The sequence below is a fragment of the Parasteatoda tepidariorum genome, chromosome 4, assembly GCF_982258835.1.
Source record: "Parasteatoda tepidariorum strain Cologne lab strain chromosome 4, Ptep-v5.0, whole genome shotgun sequence".
NCBI lineage: Eukaryota > Metazoa > Arthropoda > Arachnida > Araneae > Theridiidae > Parasteatoda > Parasteatoda tepidariorum.
The window spans coordinates 71,416,984-71,439,207 of record NC_141758.1 but is presented as its reverse complement, the minus strand read 5'-3'; the positions used below and the strand labels follow the sequence as shown (position 1 = coordinate 71,439,207).

The following is a 22,224-nucleotide window of genomic DNA, read 5'->3' as shown; positions in this document are numbered from 1 at the left end:
TATAGCACATTCCTAATAGGTTTAACGAATTACATGTCATTTATTTGAATTCAAATTTATTTTAATGCCTTATTCTGGATTTGAATGATTGTTTTGAATTCTTAGAATTTTGTGCATTTGCAATGTACCTAAGTTAGCAGAGAGAAGTGAGCTTGGTTTGCGAAGCAAACCATATAAGATTGCGTATCATTTTTCGGGGGTTGGCGAGCGTTAGCGAGCAGGGGGAGCAGCCCACTAGTTCTGTTTATTACTTCTGTATACATTTCTCTAATTTTAATCAACTTATTAAAGCATTTCGTCATTTTTGCTTTTTCTGACCTTTTTTTAATATGTTTTTTTACTATGTTTTTTTTTAAATCAAATTTGTGTCTGTTAGTCGATTCTGTGTCTGTCTGAATCCTGCCATCATAATTACGACAACTTTCTAACCAACTGAAGCACTCAAATCTCTATTGAAACTCTACGTCTGATAAATGTAAAATGTTTTTATTGACCATTGCATGCGGAGCATATCTTTACTTTATCGCCACAAGAAATTCATCGTCACTTTATCGAAACCAGTAATTTATTGTCACTATATCGCCACAAAAAATTTATCGTCACTTTATAGCCTTAGGTAATTTATCGTCACTTTATAGCCTCAAAAAAATTTATCATCACTTTTTCGCCACAAGAAATTTATCGTCACTTTCTAACAAACAAGAATGCGTAAAATACTACTGAAACATTGCGTTATGTCTGATGATAATAAAAGTTTCAATCATTGTCTGAACGCTGCTAGCAGTATTAATATTGTCATTTTATCATCATATAGAATTTTTCGTCAATTCTAATTCATATCCCTTTCCGACAAGCCAGTGTGCTAAAATTTCCGTAGGAACTTTTATGTCAGAAGACAGTACAAAATACAATTGTTTTCTAAATGTTGCAAGCAAAATGTAACACCAAATTAAATTTTGATTACTTTCCGAAATAAACTAACAGACGCGTAATTAAGATGAAAATAATTTTATTAACTATGTTTCCCGAAAAAACTAAAAGGAAAAAATAACTTTAATTTCAGCCTATTCGAAACAAAAAATTTATCGCTTATTGCCTTCGGAATAAATTCTCTATAAATTCCACCTGCTTCTTTGAGAAGTTATGCATCGTACGTTTTCCGTTTTAGGTCTGACAAAAATAATTTTTTTCCTTTTCAGTTGATTTCAAAACGTAGTCCTTAAAACTTTTATTTTATAAAATTTAACCTTTATTTTTTCCAGTAAAGTATTGTACAGTATTTTTTACATGAAACAACCGTTTTTTTTTTCAAAGTTTACATTACTTAGGTACTTGAAACTTGAGTGATTATGCCTAACTATGCGATTTAAATCAGATTTAATTGGATACTGGTAAGTGAAGACGCGTGTGTGTCGAATATGATTATCTTCCGAATCGATAAATGCCGCGATTTACCTACAAGGACGCCACTTGCGGGGATCCAATTAAAAAATTAAAGCTTTTAATTCGAAATATTATCAATTAACCACTTAATCTATCCCAGCTGAACTTCATGAAAACTTATATTAAAAACTAATGATACAGAATTTACTTGTTCAGAGTTAATGAATTATGGAATATTTAGACTACATTGGACATTAAATCACGAAGATAAAGAGATAAGTTATTCTTGCCATATAAACTACGGAGAGTGATGTAAATAAATAAAAAACATATCTAAATATAGATATAATCTCTTTAATATCTTCGCCTTTAAACAACTGCAAACGTGCGTTCACCTTTGACTCTTGGCGAGTCGCCTAGATGACCGATAAAAATTGCTTACATTTTATATACATATATTTTTTTTTAATTATTACCACTTTCGCTAACATTTTAATGATAAGTTTTTACTTTGCAATATATTCGTTTTTCTTTAAGAAATTTTTTGACGGTTTATTTCCTTTAAATTTTTGTTGAAAATACATAAATTATTTTTAGAATTTCATTATATGTCGTCTCTTTTATTTAGAGTTTAGTACTTAGTCGAGCTTTGCCATTTTAGCACCTACAGTAATTTTTAAAAAAAATTTAAGTTTGGGAGGTGGGAGCAGCGAGAGGGAAAGTACACAGCCGGGTCTTGGCATTTTTGACTAGACTATTACTGCTTTTTATCAAAAATCACTAGAAACTAGGCAGGCAAGCTCCGTGTTATTTGGGCATAAATAAAGTCAGTTAAGTAATTTGTTTGCAAAAGCTTGTGGTTTGAAAAATAATGATTATTGCGTCACCGAATTAATTCTGTATTTTTTAATTGCTTGAAGATTTACTTTAAGTGAGTTCATCTGATTATACTTTTTTGTAACTGTTGTTTTAAATTGTAAAATCAGGTTTCATATCACGTGTTAAATACGTAGTCTTTTTTCTTTTATATGATGCTCAAATAAAACCGGAACATAATCAGTCTGACATGATCAGGTAATTAATCAAACATACCACAATACTTCAAGTAAAATACCTGGAAAATCAAATATTGAATCTCAATTGGGTACTTACATTTCAAGAAGATGATCACGGATACTCACTCTGATCGTATACATGCAAAATGGCGTGTTAAAGTTGAGCTAAGTTTCTTCACATAAATTAGAATGTTAGTTAACGTGAAATTAATAATATACAGCACCGTATCGCACATTTAAATTTATTGAAATATAATTCTTCCTCGTTTACGCCTTCTTCTTAACTTAGATTTATTATTTGTTTATGTGTTTTATTTTAACCATGATATATTTTTTATATTTTGTGTACTTGGCAACCTCGATGCATAATTAGTTTATGTTCTACATGGCTTCATGCCTGTCTTTGTGTTAAGAAATATATAGTGAAAGAATTTAAATCTTTGTGAATGAATATAGAATGTGTCACCTAAGAGAATTGATAGTTTACGAGCTTGGCCTACTCGAAATAGAGTGGAAAGGACAGTTACTAACGGAAACAAAGGTCACGTTTTAACAACCAATCAAGATCGAGATATCCGCACTACGTCACTAGCAGGTATCCCATAGAAAACTATAGGTGCATGTAGCCTGTATTGCAGAGAAACATGATTAATGTTTCATTCGAAATTTCCATTCTAAGATCTGATCAAATAATTTAATTTGTGATAAATTAAACGATGCATTACAAGCATGTTTATATTTCTTAATGATAAACTTAAGAACATATTTTTAATTTCTTAATTTTTAGACCATTATTTTCTTAGTTTATGAGGTTCATAAATAGTATTAATTTGTTTCTATAAAACATATTTCAATAAAAAAAGTTTTCTCCGTTATTTCTGTGCATGTCTTATTTTATCCCACCAAACTGGAAAGAACAGGATTTTTTCATACTTCCAAAAAATAATTTACCCTCCAAATATTATTTTTTTAAACATAAAATAATTTTAATTTTTTTGCGTTAAAGGATTAATTTATCATTCAAATAAAAACATAAGCAATTTTGTCCACAAAGTTTTCAAAGGAAAATATTAAAAAAAAACTTGAGATTATGGTTTTCTAAAATCTTCCTCTAATCTTGTTTTTATATTAACTACATATAAGACTTTGTTCTTGTAAACTCATATGTTAAAAAAGATAATTATATTCCTCTTTTAAACTTTCTGGATGGTGAACTTTCTAAAACATATCCATTTTAAGCCTAAAATATTAAAAGAAATTAAATCCTCCTAATTCTCATTAATCCAATTCTTTACACGCATAGTATTTATTTTTCAAGCAGATGTTGTTAAAAACATTTTATTTATCATTCATTGGTTAGTATGAAGCAATAGGTCCCTAGTGGATGCTCCAATGCCGATTACACAAATTAAGTTAAGTAAATAAGATGATAACGAAACTATGCTATCAATTGTCTTGAATCCCATTCTTTTTCATATTCCCACAGTGTGTAATTAACAATGCTAAAGAATTTTATTTAGAAATTTTATCCTCCATGCCTAATCCCTTAACTATTCTTCTTTATTTGAATAAAAATGCGATGTTTCTAAGAATTAAACTTCGTGTTATAAATGTGAATTTTCTCGTATGGAGAAATTCTTCGTTTTTTTTTTCTCTTTCTTATCTTTGTTGTCAGTCTAACCGTAGAGGTTTTCGTGGTTTTCGTTTCTATGTAACGTAAATGCTGGTTAGTTCCCTCTAAAAGTCCTCCATGAAGACGAATTTCTCCCAATACTTGATAAGACAGTTCCCATATCTTCTGGATTGGATTCAAAATTACAAGGATACGGAATTTCACATTGGTAGTTGTCAACTCAAAACTGAGTCGACTGTTCAACGATGGGGATAAAATAAAATATTTCATGTTCGAGCAGTGGGATCTCAATGGATAGATCACTATCCCTCCAATGAGGTGACCGGGGCTCGAATCCCAGCAATGACTGGCCTATATGAATTCCTCACCTGGCTTGTATCGACAACAGTGCCGACGAAAAATATTCTCAGTGGTATACTAATCATGGGTTATCCCCCTGTCCGTCAGACTAACGGTGAAACGTTTTCGTGGCTTGCCTCTGCTTGTAACGCAAGAGTGGCTTCCTTAAATAAAAAAAAGTGCTCTGCGAAGTCAAATTTTTCCCAATACTTGATCCAGGGGCTCCCTTGTCTTCTGGATTAGGTTCAAAATTACAAGGCTACGGAGTAGAACATTGATAGATGCAAACTCAAAAAAAAATTTGTCGGCTGTTCAAAGACTGTTATAAAATATAAAGTATTGAATATTTGCCTTGGTGGATGTAAGGATAGAGCCTCTGCTTCCGAATGCGGGGACCCAGGTTCGAATCCAGCGGTGGCTGGTTAATGCGAATTTGGCTCCCGGCATGCAAAGACCACAGTGCTGATGTAAAATATCCTCAGTGGTAGACGGATCATGGGTTGGAATCCCTTTGCCATCGGGCTAACCGTGGGAGGTTTTCGTGGTTTTTCTGTCCATGTAACGCAAATGTTAGTTCCATCAAAAGTGCTCCTCAAACGCTAGTTTGTCCCAATGCTAGATCCAGAAGTTCCTTGTCTTCTGGGATGTGTTCAAAATTGCTAGGCTACGTTGTTGAATATAAACTCAGAGCTGGGTCGGCTGTTCAGCGCTGCTAATAAAATAAAATAAAAAGATTCAATGCTCAAAATTTCAAAAACAAATATATAAAAAATTTTCTACCAAAAAACCGAAATGTGATAGAAATTAGTAGAATAATTCCAAAGAACCAACATTTTAAATTTTATATATTTCTTTAATAAAAAATTCGAGTATAGACTAATACACTGAAATGAAAGCGGACATATGTCCTACTCATCACCTACTACGACCCTTGATGGCTTGAATGTATTCAGTCGTCTAATTTCCCCATTATACTATGTGTCGTTGTACTATCAATCGTTATACTATGCATCGTTATACTATCGGTCGTAATAAGTCATCTTCAGCTTATTTAAATTCTGCACGTGGTTTTGTTATCGAAGAGATATTTTTCTTTTGCTAATCAAATTGGAAACAAATCTAGTTTTATCCGGACGCATCCGAAGACTCATCCCTCTATCAGATTATGCTGACAAAGGATTTCTTATGTAAAAAGAAAACTTCGATGAACTCTTGAAGTTCAAATCTTGTGGCGAACTGCCATCTTAACTCATCCTTAAGAAAAACGTAGCAAACGTAGTTGGGTGTTTACATTAACTGAAACGTAACAGTGTGGCCAAATTTCTGACAGTAAAAGTATTTTCCAGAATGAAATTATGCGGAAAACTTTATGGACATTAAACTTGTGTTCTAAATCACTGTTTCTCGGGTAAAAGAAAGCTAAAAAAAATTTAATTAGGATTAGAAGTTTTTCCGAAAAAATGGCTCCTTTGTCCGAAACCAGTTTGCTTTTGACTCCATCGTACGTCTTGGAAAAATCTTTTAACCGTATATCTTTCAAGAAAAGAATTGGACTTATTAATGGTATTACATTAATAACAGGAGCAATTATAGGAACGGGTATTTTTGTATCTCCTAAAGGAGTTCTTTTGACATCAGGATCTGTAGGAATGTCACTGTTAGTTTGGAGTTTAACAGGTATTTTGTCAGTGATGGGTGCTTTGTGTTACATTGAACTGGGAACAACATTCCCTAAGTCAGGAAGTGATTTCACCTATATGCAGATGTGTTTTGGTGATTTACTAGCCTTTTTGTACCTTTGGGTCTTCATTCTAATTATTGGACCAGTTGGAAACGCTATTGCATCTCTCGCATTTGCAAACTACATGCTGGTACCTTTTTTTCCATATTGCTCTATACCGCCGTCAGCTATCAGACTCATTGCAGCATTAGTTTTATGTAAGTAGTACCTTATTTGTTTCATTACTTCTCAAAATTAACAGAGGATTTTCTCAGAGTTGCCGAATTCATTAATTTTCTTAGATTTTATTTGTTTACATTACTTTCCTAAACAACTTGCGGATTTTCTCAGTGTTATAGAATTTGTTAACTTAGATAAGCTATCAATGGATTGATCAATTAAGAAACAAAATTAGCAGTAAAACTGTGCCGGAGATGAGTACAAATTATGTAAGTAAAAGTAATTGATAACAAATGTAAAAATTTTATGTAGTTTTTCCTAACGGCGTCACATAAAAAATTCTTTTGATGTACTATTTCATAAAAATATATATTATCTTGTAGATTCGATTCTAAATCTACGCGCTCTACAATGACAAAAAATTTTGGTGAATAGTTGCCCCCAGTTTTGATGTTGGGGTAAGCGAAACACATTTTCAATTAGAAAACTTTAGTTAACGCACAAAACATTGCATAAAACCGAAAAAATAACTACCGATTAAAATAATTAATGTGAATGTATTATTAAAAATGTGCTTGTTTTTTAAGCGAAATGTTTCTGCAATGAAGCCATTAAATTAATTCTAATGTACATTAAAATATGTGTTGTTAGTAAATAAACAAAAAATGAATAGATATGCAGCTATTCAAATTTTACTGCACTGATTCCGGTTGATTTAATACCAATGTTATTTTCGGATAAAAGTGTCCAATTTGATGTTCTACGAATATCGCTAAAATCAAATGCATATGCGACAATATTGTCGCATAGAAATATGTTTGGAAATAACAAAATAATAACGAAAAATAATTTTTTTCTTTTTTTTTGCATCGAAAAATCCATGCATTTAAAAAATATTACCAACGTGTAGATTAGGTTTTAGTTTTGAAATTTTTCAAATGGAATAACTGTTATTTTCAAACTCTTATTATGTCGTTGATGGATGTATATGAGGATAACAATTACAGTGTATATACATATTTCTGTTATGTGGCACCACAAACTCTGGTATTTCTGCCTATAATGGAGTTGTAATTGTTCATCAATAAAACATAATTTTTTGATCTTTTGAAATTCACTTTATTTAGAATTTTTAGATAATTTTTTACATAATATTTTTTTTTAGTTTTTGCTTTCTCATTTATTTATTCGGTCTCAGTCCCGCAGTGGACTGATCGTTAAGACACGGTTCCCAGCAGATCACCGAAGTCAAGCATCACTGACTGCGGTCAGTGTGCGGGTGGGTGACCACTTGGATTAGACTGCGTAGGGACCGAGGGTGTGCGGTATTGGTCGTCGTTAAATTGCTCTGCCGTCAAGTGCCCGACTTCACGTGCAGGTCGTCGGGCTACCGAAGCAGGAGTGCCATACCCTCTGCAGAGGATCAAAATTGCTATGTCTTCGGATCATCCTCAGGGATGTTTCCCAGACCGTCGCCAATAGCCCATTGTGCAGCTCTAGTGCTACGTAAATTAACTACTACTACTATTCGGTCTCAGCATTTTAATTTGTGTGTAGAATCTATTTTTTAATATTATTTTAGTTCTTTCTTTTCACTAATTTTTTAACGAATTCTAATCTTTAATCATCATAGGATAATGAACCTAAGTGGTTTTAGGATGTAGTAGATGACAATTAATAACTTTTCATGTGTACCATAACATAAATCAAGCAATTGTAGTTCGATATTTTTTTCTCAAGTTTGTATTGTCCGATTAAATTTCTATTGTTGGTGTGAACCCTATTTATAAGCTAGTTGAAAAATCCAGGTATTTGCAAATGTTTCGGACATTTTCTAATGCGGCTAAGAAGGAAAACTTTTCAGCATTTTATTATTTTCTTGATATTTTTCAGAATTAGCGTAATCAGCTTATATGTTTTTATGCTAATAAAAAAATAAACTAAGAATTACAGACTGAATTTTCTTCGACTTTTGTACTAAACCTCTTACGAGGCTATTTATAACAAAACTTCTACTCTGGTATAATTATAAATTTCCTGAAATATATCAGGCTGATAGAAAAATCATCTGTAGGTCTTTAATAAGCCTACAGTCTTTAATATGTGCACTTCACTGCAATAAGCCTAAAAAGTTATGAGCTAATAAGAAAACGCTTGGTTACTTTTCCAATTCGATTGTTGTATCGCAAAATGTCGGCAGGCGTTGATAAGGATCATTCATTTAGCCGAATTCATTTAGATTAAAATTTTCTTAGTAAATAAATATCCGTAATAAAAATAAAACGAGTGCAAAATAAATCTTTTAGTCTTCTATGCGAGTATGGAAAAGGATTCTTACATCAAAACGAAACGTTTTGTATTTATTCAGCTAGTAACCACTCGTGGTTTATTTTTATCTGACGAATGCAATAGATATAATAGAGTTGACTTTGCAACCTTTGATTCGTGAATGACGCGAGATCATTTTGAATAGAATATACGTGGAAGATGTGCGTTTCAAAATGCTAATTTTTACTATTATTTTCATCTTTATTTCCTTCATTTTTTCAACTAAGACTCATCGCTAGGATATATTTTCTAGAGCTGCGTTAAGAAAGCAATTACTTATTAGTAAAACTAATCCATTTTGTACGATAATTATTCAAAGTAATCGTTTAAAGAAATCAATGATATTACCGTAAATGGAAGAAGCATCATTGATCGAGTTAGAACCTTTATTGCTAAACTCTGGTGATGACGTTTCACTGAAAAATTTCGCAATGAAGAAGCATATTGGACTCTGGAATGGCATAACATTAACTATCGGCAATACGATTGGAACCGGTATTTTTCTGGTGCCGATAGCAATTTTATTGTAAACAGGGTCTATCGGAATGAGTTTAGTGGTATGGGTAGTCACTGGTTTAATTTGTGTGCTCCAAGCTATGAGTTACGTAGAACTTGGAACGACTTTTGATAAATCTGGATGTGATTATACGTATTTAAAAAATATGTATAGCAAATTAATACCTTTCATGTATATATGGGTTAACCTTGTAGTGCTAATGCCAGCGAACCGGGCGATATCTGCCATGACTTTTGCAAATTATGTTCTAGAACCGATTTTTCCCAACTGTATTATACCATCTCTGGCAGTTCGAATGATAGCGGCATTAGTTTTGTGTAAGCATGTGAACTTTTACGCAAGTAGTCATTGTAAAATGTTTGCAAAACAATTCAAGAAAAAAAACAAATATAATTTCTTAAAAGCATCATATATACGTAATTTGACTTTATACACGTATAAATAAAGCATTGATCTAAGGGTATAAGTTGAAATTCAAATAAATGAGAATGGTACAACTTGTTTAGTTAACATAAATATAAATGAAACAAGTGTTTGCGTTTCTCAAAATAATGTTTTTCATATTAACAGGCATAATTCATACAAATTACATTTATCGTTGTATATACATGCATGAAATCTGAGAAAAATTTAAAGAATTGTCGTGTCTACGAATCTGAATAAGAAAAAGTAATCAAATGTTTTTGAAAATTTATTTTGTGCTTACAAATTTATGAAAATTTATTTTGCGCTTTTGTGCTTAATTTAACAAGTGTTTTTCCCTTATTTGCCGAATTTCAACTTAAACTTCAGAGCAACGTTTTTAGATTCTGTCGGATTGAATTGAAATAAATACTCTCAGTTTGTATGGATAGATATTTAAAGAGATACTGTCAGATTACAGGAATAATTATTTAAACGTATGCTGCTATATTAATTTAAATATCTTCTCGTATAATTGTATCGGATTATAACTATACGAGTAGATATTTAAAAAGATACTGTCGGATTATTCGAATAGATGCTTAGGGATATACTGTCAAATTATACGAATAGATGTTTAGGAATATACTGTTGGATTATACGGATGAATGATTAATGGTGTACTGTCATATTATACGAATAGATGTTTAAAGATATACTGTTGGATTATATAGATAAAAATTTTACATCTTTTTTTAGGTTATGTTTTTGTTGGCTATTTTTTCATCAGGGATCAACAGTTCCTCGTTTCATAACAATCTGGATATAAATTACATTTTTTAATTTTTTTGAGACTGAATGTTTCTTAACGAGTAACACTGTTTCAAATTATTCATGTCTCTCAACTAAAAAAAAAAAAAAAAAAACTCAAACTTTATTTCTTTTGAATATCTTATAGTAGATCGAGTTGTCTTAAAATGGGACCCCACCCTGAGATGTTAAAATATTAACGTTTTTCTTGAATTTTTTTTTAAGTAATAGAGACAATGCAGAGTTTCAAAGTAAGGTAAAACAACGTTTAAGAGCACAAAAAATATATGAAATGCAGACAGCTGTTTCGGATGCTCAAAGGGCAACCTTCATCAGTGCTGTTGCACTGATGAAGTGCAACGTGACGTTGTTTTACCTTACTTTGTATTTCAGCACAAAGATCGCCCTTATGTGTATTAGTGCAGAGACTCCTTGTTTTTTTATGTTATTTAGCTACAATTTAAGTCTATTTTAAAAAAATTTCTTTTACGAAATAATAAAAAATAAGTTGGTGGCAGCTCCGTGTGTGTGTGGCTGGTCATCAAAAAGTAGCACCTCACTGGCCTCATGGATTTAGAAGTTCTGAAACGTAGGAAAATGATTTTGCTTAGATTTTCTGAAACATAAAGACATTATCTAAAAAGTAGCTTAGCGGTTTTTTGATGTTCGCAATATTACCGAAAGGGCGGCAGCTTTAAAAAAAAGTTAAGTTTTTCATTAAGAAAATATTCATTAAAATACTAATATAAAATCGAAATATAAAAATATCAGAAAAATCCTATCCTACTTTCTAAATAATATATTTTTATGTAATTTAAAATAAAGAACAGCTTATTTCGTTGTATAGATCATGAGAAAAACGTTAGGCCAGGTCAAAAAACAGCGTTTTGAGATAAACGCGTTTAAAGTTTTGACTTATGGTAGGGGAAAACGTTTAATTTCATATATATAATGGTCGATAAATGAAATACCTACAATAAGTTTCCATATACAGTCAACAGAATGGATGAGACACAAAAAGAATGTCGCCCCTCCTAATCCGGCCGAACGGGCCTTTCTACCTACTTAGCGACGACTCTCTATTTTCCGGTATAACTTCCAATCGAAGTTAGGTACCAAGAAATCGTTTCAGACAGACATTAGAAAGGGTACAAAGATTCGAAAAATGCAATAAAAAATTTTTCGAATTTATGAAATATTCAGGTCCCCCCTTTAAAACATGGACAACAAAAAAAAAGTAACACTACAGCCAACAAAAACATTTTTTTCGATACAAAAACTTAGTTACGGCGGAATTAAGAAAACGCAGAATACATTAAGAAGTACCCAAATAAAAACTTACATAGAATGAGAGGACACCGAATTCGTAAGTGAGCGCGAAGAGAAAAAAGAAATAAATCACCCTGTATCTATCATTTTAAAAACTATGCATTTATGCAATCGTGGAATGAATAACACTCCATTGTGTGTATTCAGCTTTCTATGTCTCGTATACAGGAAAAAATTGCTTTGTTAATCAGTTATAGCTTCAGCCACAACAACAAAAAATCCTGACTGCAGATTTCATGAGAGATATGGTATATTTTCTTTTTTTTTTTCTCTCTCTCTCTTTTTTTTCTCCCTTTTTGCAACGTTTTCTTGAATTCGCATTCATATTTGAAACGTGATTATAGTGACAGTTGCAGTGTACCTCTAGAATTTTCGACATTCTTCTACAAAGGCTCTGTCGTCCCACGAAATAACGCTTTTTAACGAATAATATGCTGTGTAACAGTTATTTTTATAGCTGTTGCAAGTTTGTGAAAGTGATTTAAAGAATAAGTTTTGTCCACCTTTAGCCAGGGCTCTCTACAGCTATTATGAAAATGGCTCACATTGTCAATATGTTGAAAAGCCACAGGTATGCGAACATGAAAAGCGTTTTCGACCTAATTTTTTTAATATTTGAAAAGTAATTCCATTTCAGCAACGACAACAAATGCAAAAATTGAAAGTTATTCTTTTGATTTTGATCATGTTCATATAGGCCCCCAAAATCTTGCAAGCTTGATGTCTGTATATAGATGCGAAATTTAAAATTGAAACTTTGAGGCGAATTTTTCCCTGAACATCGAGTTTAAGGCGAAATGCGAAAAATGGAAGAAAAATCACCTTTGATTGAATTGAAGTCTGTGTTATCAAGTTCGGAGGATGAGATACCACTTAACAATGTTGCATTAAAAAGACATATCGGACTCTGGAATGGTGTAATGATGACTGTTGGTAGTATAATTGGAACTGGTATTTTTCTACTGCCGAAAGGAATTTTGTTGCAAACTGGGTCTGTTGGAATGAGTTTAGTGATATGGGTAGTCAGTGGTTTCATTTGCATGCTTCAGGCTCTAAGTTACATAGAACTTGGAACAACTTTTTCAAAATCTGGTGGTGATTTTACGTATTTAAATACCATGTACGGCGAATTAATACCCTTCATGTATATATGGGTAGGAGTTGTAGTGACAGGACCTGCAGGTAAGGCAATATCTGCCATTACTTTTGCAAATTATGTTCTAGCACCATTTTTTCCTGGCTGCAATATACCGCCTTTAGCAATCAGACTGATTGCAGGATCAGTTTTGTGTAAGTATTAAATTTATACAAATGTAAAATACATCGCAAAAGTATTTTATTTTTATAACATTAAAATTTGCTTGTAGTTAAATCATTTCAATATAAAATATATTAGGGAAAAAAATCTAAAACCATTCACTGAAATAATTTTCTCCATATTTATCAACGTAAGTTGAAGAGCTGTGAATGTTAATTCAAATAAATCAACTTTTAAAGTTGGCACATTGGCTGAAGGAAATGAAGATTTAGCCATTTTTTTATTTCTTCCTCATAAAACTTTAATTGGCAATATATTTCATCCTTATCGTTAATTTGAAATAATCAAGTCATAGCGTTTGGACTTTCAAATTTGCCAACAGAGAGGCTCTCCAGAGTTATTCGTTGACAGTTTAAAGATTAATGTAATTATACCTTGTTTTTATTTCTTGTTTATAAACTTTCAGTTGGCACTTTCATACATTTCGAAAAAACAATAACATTCTTTCAGTTTGTATCTTTATCCCATAAGAACATCGAAACTTGATAACTTAGTAAAATAAATTTATGTTGTACAGATAATAAAACTAAAACAAGATGAACGTGAAGCCTCAAATATTTCAAAAATGTCCCGTTAGGACTTGCTTCTACGAATCTTTTCAGCTATGAGCAGATATATCCGAAAAAAATATGCAAATTTGTAACATTAATGTCTAACTTCGATGTCAAAAAATCCATTTTTTATTCTTTTGTTTAGAATGCTTAAAAATGACTTATAATTCTTAAACCCACAAATGATTCACCTTCAAATAAATATACTGTTCAGACATACTTTTTACTGATTGCCCAAATAAAATTACTTACAATGACGTAAATTATAACTTTGGTTTTTAACGTCATACTTTATTCACGACTGTCTCGAATTTTATCTTAATAAATAGCCAAAGATAATACTGGCACGTGCTTGCTCTACTATACCATAATTTAGACCAGAGGTCAGGTAAGTAGTGGTAATCACCCGCCCTGTGCACCACTCTCCGCAACCGTCTAACGGTGCGCTGACTTTTCTGGCTTAGAAACCACCGGGAACATTACATTAGAATGATTCCAAATCACTAACTCACGATTGGAGAAAGTGAAGTCCAATCAAAGACCTAGCTTTTACCAGCACTGGAAACTGTGATATGAGAAGTCCAAACCCAACACACCGACTGAAATTAATTCTGATCAGTGCGACAATTATGTATCAACCGAATAGGAATACAAAAAATTAATATAATTGTGAAATGGATGTACCAAAAAGTATGAATAGGTATGATAATTTTTTAGTGATTGTCAAAAAAAATTACAATTTAGAGTACAATGAAGACCAGCTTTCATTTGAAAATCATAAAAGGAGGAATTTTAACCCTCAATCCTATAACTCGTTTAAAAAATACTTTTAGAACGCGTAGTGGGGATGCTTGAAAAATTATTTCTTCTCATTTGTTTAACATTATGCATTGTTATAAATTTAATTGCAGATGATTCCGTTTTTTAAATCTTTAAAAATATTAAAAATTACAAGAAGTTAAATAGTCGAGTTTCAGTTAGTTAGATATTAATAATTGGCATCAATGATATTTAGTGATTTACAATTCAGTTTGAGAGAAAACAGAAATTCCCTGAAAATCTATTGCGCGTTATTCAATTATTCATTTTTGATGTTATGCAATCATAGCATAACCAATGTGGAATAATGTCACAGAATGGCATACCTGCAAGTGACGTAGTGTGGGTACCTCGATCCTGATTGGTTGTTAAAACGTGGAATTTGTTTAAGTTAGCAACTGTTCTTCCCATTCTATTTTAAGTAAGCCAAGACAGTCAAATATCAATTCTCTTAAATGACACATTCTATAATCTTTCGCAACGATTTCAATTCCTTTACTACATATTTACACAGAGACTTAACACAAGGACAGGTACGAATCCATGTGGAACATGAACAAACTAATTATGCATCGAAGTTGCCAGGTACAGAAAACAAAAGTATATCACAGTTTAAATAAAATGCATAAACAAATAATAAATCTAAGTCAAGTAAAAGAAGTAGGCGAGAGAGAATTGTATTTCAACTAATTCGATGTGTTATACAGCTCTGTGATTAATTAGCGTATCATTAATTAACATTCTAATTAATGCAAAGAAATTTAGCCTAAATTTAATACGCCATTTTGCTGATAAAGATTAGCTATCGCTGACGTCATAGAGGTCACATGTGGGGAGGTCTTTTTCTTGAAGTGCACAAGTACCCAATTAAAATTTTTATAAATTATCTAAAACCACGTTTATTTTGTTTATAGTTACGCTTTTGAAAAGCGTCTCTGTAAAACGAAATAATTCGTTTTTAATTAAAATTTGAAAAAATAACCCATGAACTAAAAAGCAAAATTAAGGGAATAAAATGATTGATTAAGATAAATTTCAATTATCATGAGTAAGTAGATCGCAAGCAATAACATCATGCTTAATTATAATGAGTATAATTAATCTTAATTTTGATAAGTTGAACTTTTAAAACGTGTTTTGTTTAATCTAACAATCAATCTGAAGGACAACAAAAATTAAGAAAAGAATAAAATTTAAATTATTTTAGCTTTACTAAATGTTTTGATACAGTTTAGAGCCGGATTTCTTAGTGTTGATAATTTATTCTTTCATTTACGAAAATGGGTATTCAGCTAGTCTTTAATAAATCTGAAATTTGAATAAAAATTTAAGTATTCAAATTTTTCGTAACATGTTATGTCATGTTATTCTTGCCCATGCGAGTATATTTTAAAAAGAAGTTCTGATTTTGTATTAACACATAAGACATTTATAATATTTTATTGCATAAATTAGCAAATGAATGCACTTTTTATAAATTACTCTTGTGATTATCAAGAAGTAAAAGTTTTTCAAAGAATTAAAGTTGAAAACGGTTAAAGCTAGTTGAACTTAGTTTTTACAAATTTATATAACTGTATTTATTTTTTCTATTAATATATTATTAATTGCCAATTAAATTGCCAAAAAAAAATTTAAAAACGTGGGGCGCATGAAATACATTACAGTAACAGTATGTGTGCTCACGAGAATATGTGTAATTGTATCTTGATGTGATTGTGCATGTGTACGAGTAAGTAATGTGTGTTTGTATGTGTATATGTACTGTTATGTATTTCATGCGCCCCACGTTTTTCGTTTTTCAAATTTTTGTTTTTTAATTATTATTCTCCACTACAAAAACATTGTTTTTAAAAATATTATTTTTATTTTATTTTTTGTACTTACTTCCAAAATGTCATTTTTTTCACTCACAGTACACAAAACTTAACTGACATGTGACACTAATTTGAAATAATCAAATCGACAACAAAAGACAATCGCGAAAATATTAATTTTTCTTTAATTTTAATTTTATTTTACTTTGTATGTCTTTTTTCTCTTCATTTTCATGCATTGTCATCCAATTCTGAACTATGCGCCAAATTCGAAGTCTGTAGCTTGTCGGTAAGTTAGTTTAAAATCGATTACAAAATTCCACCCGAGCAGACATACACGAAGGCAAGTTGATATAAACATGGTAATTATCAAGAAGTAAAAGTCTCATCTTGTCTATATCTTGTGATTATCAAGATATAAAAAATTTTCAAAATAATAAAGTTGTAAACGCTTAAAACTAGATGAACTTAGTTTTTACAAATTTATATAACTGTATTTATTTCTTCTATTAATATATTATTAATTGACAATTAAATTAAATATATATGTATATAAAGTAATGTAGTATATAAATAATTTTACAACAAAAATTTTAAAAAAAATTTATTGAAATATAGATCACTGTGTATTTGGAATGAAGAAAATGGTTTTTTAAAAATTGTACCTGTGGTTAATAACCTTTTTTTTCTTTCAATATGATTTTGAAAATGTTTAAAAGTTGTTGTTTTAAAAACTCAGCCATTTTTTTTTTTTTAATTTGAACTCATGCGAGAAAATTTTTTGTTTGTAAACCCAGATGATTTAAACATGTTTTATTATGCTTATAATCTTTATTTACGAATGAAGCTTCCTCATGTTGTCAAACGTTTATTTCCATAAATATACTATTTACATAAAATTACTTTAAAAAAACAATACGATACCATTAAAAAAATTATAACTTCCATGATTTATTATTACTTTTTTACAATTCATAAAAATTAATGGACAGTATTATTTTCAGGTTTATTAACTTATATAAATTGTCGAAACGTGGAGTGGGCTACTCGCGTTCAAGATGTGTTCACCTTCGCTAAAGTTGCAGCTTTAATCATCATCATCATTGCCGGAGCATATCATATGTGCATGGGTAATGTAATTTAATAACTGTATTCGTTTTTCATTAAAATTATTGTACTGATTTTAATTGTGTTTTCAAACTCAATTGTATCACATAATTGCACTGAGTTTTAATGAGCCTGCTTCGATGCATAAAATAATTCATATTTTGTGGGTTCTCTCTGATATTCTCTTAACATTAATGAAACGTAAAAAATATGACTGGAATTTTTCTTCAACTCTTTATTTATTATTAATAAACAAGATACTGAGAACATTACAAATAAAGAGAAATACCGATAAAAGTAAGCTAAGATAATATTATAGTTTAACTTTAAATAGGTGTTATATAATCTCTTAATTATATTCAAATGGAATAAATATGTCTGGAATTTTTTTAACACTTTTTCTTTCTTTTCTGTCAACTGAGATACCAATAAAATAAGAATGATCACTGGAATAAATATATCTGGAATTTTTTTAACTTTTTTTCTTTACTGTTATACCAGTAAAATAAGAACGATAAAAAATATTCTACTTCTAAAAGTAAACTAAGATAAATATTATAGTTTCACTTCAAATAGGTATTCCCTTTCATAACCTGTTAAATATAATTAAATAGAAGGAATGTTGTAATGGGAATATTTTTAATTATTTTTCTTTTTTAACTACTATGATATTAATAGAATAAAAACGAATATAATAATTAAAAGAATATTATACACTTGAAATATTGTGTTTGTCCTCGAAATTTTTTAAACTCTGCATTTCTAATAACTAATAAAATACTAATAAAATAAGAACGATGAAAAATATCCTACTTATAAAAGTAAAATGAGATAAATATTATAGTTTAATTTTAAATATGTACATATTTAAAATGAAACTATATGTTTCATAACCTCTTAAATATAACAAAACAGAATAAATGTTCTTGGAAATTTTTCCTCATATTTGTTATTATGTCAGATAAATTCTCTAGCACCATATATCATTAAGCTTGTAATATAGAACCTTCAATTTGAGCTCCAATTTCATATCCGTATCGGGCTCTTGAACCATTTAACTTAAAGCAATGAAGCTATGAGATATGTTTTTAGCATTTTCAATTGTTTTCGCTAACTTTACAATATTTTTTTAGCTTCAAGAAAAGTCATTATTAATGAATTTTAATGGAATGCTACTTGCACTAATTAGTTCATAAAATTATTTGGTTGTTTTTTCATTTATGAGTTTACATAGTATTATTATGTAAACTCATTGTTACATAGTATTATTATGAGTTACTTAATAATACATAGTATTATTAAGTTTTTTAATAAATTGATGTATTTTATAAATATATTTAGAAAAATTAAAATGAAGTAACCATAATGCACTTTGAAGATTTAAAAAAAAACACACACACACTCATGAAAATGTTGAAAATAAGTATTTGTTCCGTTTAGTCCTTTAATTTTATGTTTTCATCTTAAAGGACGCAGTCATAACTTCGATAATGCATTCCAAGGTACAAGAACTGAGCCTGGTTACATAGCTCTTTCATTTTACTCAGGATTGTTTTCCTATGCAGGATGGTAAGTATTTGTTTTCTATTTAGTTCTTTTCGTATAATCTAAAGATAACTGTCATTTGACAGTGACGAGCATTCTCATTGGACAAGAAAAAATTACATGATCATTAATGAACAGAGAAGATCCAGATATTTTTGCATCATCAGCATGAAGCTAATAAAAGTTATAACAGCTTTTACCAGCAATATTTTTATCATATATAAATATTTTTTATTTATTGAAATAATTTTCATATTCTATTTATTAGTATAATTTTCATATTATTCTAATAAATAATATAATAATACTCTGTTGTGAAACTAAACGTATCTCTTTCTTATAAAATTATCACATGATATGACCTTATAATGCAAAATTTTATGATTAACATAATTAGTTAAAGCCTTATAGTTCCTAAACGTCAAATTAGTTGTATTTACTTTCATATTTAACTGTATGTTTAACTGAGTTTAGTCAGAGTACGTAGTTAAAATATTATTGGTTCCATGAAAGGTGAGATGATGATCAAGGTCACAAGTACTTAACTGGATACCTACAAGTGACGTCATCGTAGGTAAATAACCGCATTTATCGATTCAGAAGCCAATGGGGTTCGAGTATCCAATTAAATTTGATTTAAATCACTTGGTTTGGCCAAAGAACTTATACTATCTTTGGTTTGGCTTAATCACTTCACTTCCTCTCGAGTTGCAAGAATTGAATTAGTGATAGGTATAAGTATTTATGCGAGTGCCCATTTTTGCCACATAGAAGTCCTTAAGAAGTACACAGTAAAAAATTCCTGATTAAATTGCGTTAAAAAGTTTCGGCACTCTATGAAAATAAATGAAAGTGGCACTTTTATTTATTTTCATAGAAATAATAAATTAAAATTTTTACTGTAAAAGTTTATGGAACAAAAAAATCTGATATATCCTAACTTTCAAAGAAGTATTTATTGCAAAATCAATGAATCAGCGTCATTAAATAAATACAGTGAAAATTACGGCATAAAATTTTACGGTAAAAATAGATTTTACAATAAAATTGATTTTACGGATATTTTTTGCTGTACTTTATTCTGAATATTTTGTAGTCGTGTACCTTTTTTATCTAATTTTGATAGGTTACTAAGCAAAAAATTTTTATATACAATTCGAAATAAATATACATAGTATCCTTATTCAGGCAAGTTCACTGATTGTTTTTGCTTTTATATATTATAAGAAAATTATTAACTTTATGCACAATTACTCCCAATACGGAGTACCAATTATAATCCATATGTGTAAAATATTTCTTCCCACATTTAGAAGCAATTTTTTAACAGTTTACGTGAAAAAAATCGATTAAAAAAATGTATTATTGTTCTTTACCATTATTCTTATTAAAATAAATGTCGTGCTATAAATATTTGTAAAAACACGAACTTTTTCATGTTAATTTTTTTTTTTTAGGAATTTCCTTAATTTTGTAACCGAAGAACTGAAAGATCCTTTCAAGTAAGTTTTACTCATCTTTCATTTTGAAAAAAAAAATGATTTGTAATCTTGTATTTAATAAGTGTTTTATTGTTTTCCAAATTAGGAATTTGCCTAGAGCCATCTACATTTCTCTTCCTCTAGTCACAGTCATTTATGTATTAGCCAATGTAGCTTACTTTGCTGTACTCACGCCAGACGAAGTTCTTTCCTCAAATGCTGTGGCAGTGGTACGAAATTACAAGTTTTTTTCCAATTTTTCAATGAGTTGTGGAAGCGAAATTTAGGAAAGAAAATTTATTGCAATAAAAAAAAAACAGTCACTTACCCTCTAACTATTACGAAATTTCCGTAGTTTTAGAAAATATTTTTCATAATGTTAACAAATGTAAAACATTAATATTTTATAAAATTAAAAGAATTTTTTCCGCCACTCTATATAAACTGAAACGAATACATAAATTGCAAGATTGACAATTTAGTATCTCCTTAAATCCTGATAAAAAAAATTTATAAAAGTTCTTCTTGTTTTAAAGATATAGGTTTTAACTCACCACTACTGAAAAAATATTTTGCAAATGCCTCAAATCTTAGAAGGTATACAATCGTATAATAATAAGCAAAGATAATTTAAAATTATAGAATTTTTACAAATTGCTCTTTTATCATAATTATTTAAATATCAGTCCCAAATTGCAGCATTAAGCTAAAAAAAGGCATTTCTATTCAAAAAAATTAACGAGTTAAAATTTAAATAGCGAGTTAAAATTAAAATAGCGAGTTAATATTGAAATAACGACTTAAGATTGAAATAACCAGTAAAGATTAAAATTGCCAGTTAAGATTGAAATAACGAGTTTAGATTTGAATAACGAGTAAAGATTGAAATAACGAGTTTAGATTTAAATAATGAGTAAAGATTAAAATTGCGAGTTAAGATCTAACTAAAGAATAAGATTTAACTGTATGTAATCTGCATCTGAATGCAATTGTTTAAAAAAAAAAAAAAGAATAAAGCAATTCTTTATTTACAGACTTTCGGAGAAAAAGTTCTTGGCGTCATGTCCTGGATAATGCCATTTTCTGTTGCTCTATCCACATTTGGAGGATTGAATGGAAATATATTTGCCTCAGCCCGGTAAAATAATTTCTTTATGAATTGCTGTTAATTTCAGCTGAATCTCACTTCAAATGTATTCTAACAATCAAATATAGCTAAATTAATTTGCATGATAAATCACAGAAAAGAATTTAATAGTCATATATTTTTACGTTATCTATTTTCTTAGTAATAGGTTTATTAAATATGTACGATTATCAAATTTCACTTGACAAAGAAGTGATTTTTGACCTAATTACCAGATTTCGACTTACTTAAAATACAATCTTCATTGTTTAAACAATCGTTCTAAGATAAGATTTATTTAGTTTCGTAATTAGACACAAAATCGAACTTAGTTAAAAACTATTATAAACAAAATCTAATTTTTGACTTTTTAAATATTAGTGATAGCGGGTCTCAGAAAAGTTAAATGTTTGGGATCTTAAAATCTCTTTTTACTTTTTAATTTCATCTTCGGAAATAATTGCGACAAGTTGAAATAAGCATTACTCAAAATAATTATTATTCAATTAAAAGGTAAAAAGAATTAACTATAAAAAAATTTAAATATTTTTCATTCCTTAATGTTTACAATCGGGATCATAATTTTTGAATAAGTTGCTGCCATATTTTGAAATTAATGAATACATTTTTTAAATATATATTTTGCAGACTGTTTTTTGTTGGAGCTAGGGAAGGCCATTTACCCTCTTTCCTTTCAATGATAAACCTAAACTATTTGACTCCAGCTCCTAGTTTAGTGTTTCTGGTAAGTAAATGATTTTTTA

The 22,224-nt window shown here is 29.8% G+C and overlaps 1 protein-coding gene across 3 annotated transcripts in view; it reads left to right on the top strand.

Annotated features, from left to right (window-relative positions):
* The window catches only part of mnd (L-type amino acid transporter minidiscs), a 62,850-nt gene that overhangs the window by 31,796 nt on the left and 8,830 nt on the right, over window positions 1-22,224 (top strand). The window contains exons 1-7 of one of the 3 annotated variants that reach the window (XM_016068957.4): window positions 5,622-6,348; window positions 17,206-17,331; window positions 18,778-18,877; window positions 20,311-20,355; window positions 20,441-20,564; window positions 21,369-21,472; window positions 22,109-22,205. In XM_016068957.4, coding sequence (XP_015924443.1) covers window positions 5,871-6,348; window positions 17,206-17,331; window positions 18,778-18,877; window positions 20,311-20,355; window positions 20,441-20,564; window positions 21,369-21,472; window positions 22,109-22,205 — 1,074 coding nt within the window. In that variant the 5' untranslated portion in view covers window positions 5,622-5,870. Of the gene's footprint in view, window positions 1-5,621; window positions 6,349-11,927; window positions 12,987-17,205; window positions 17,332-18,777; window positions 18,878-20,310; window positions 20,356-20,440; window positions 20,565-21,368; window positions 21,473-22,108; window positions 22,206-22,224 lie in introns of those variants that run through there. The other 2 variants (XM_016068956.4, XM_016068958.3) reach the window with 2 other exon arrangements.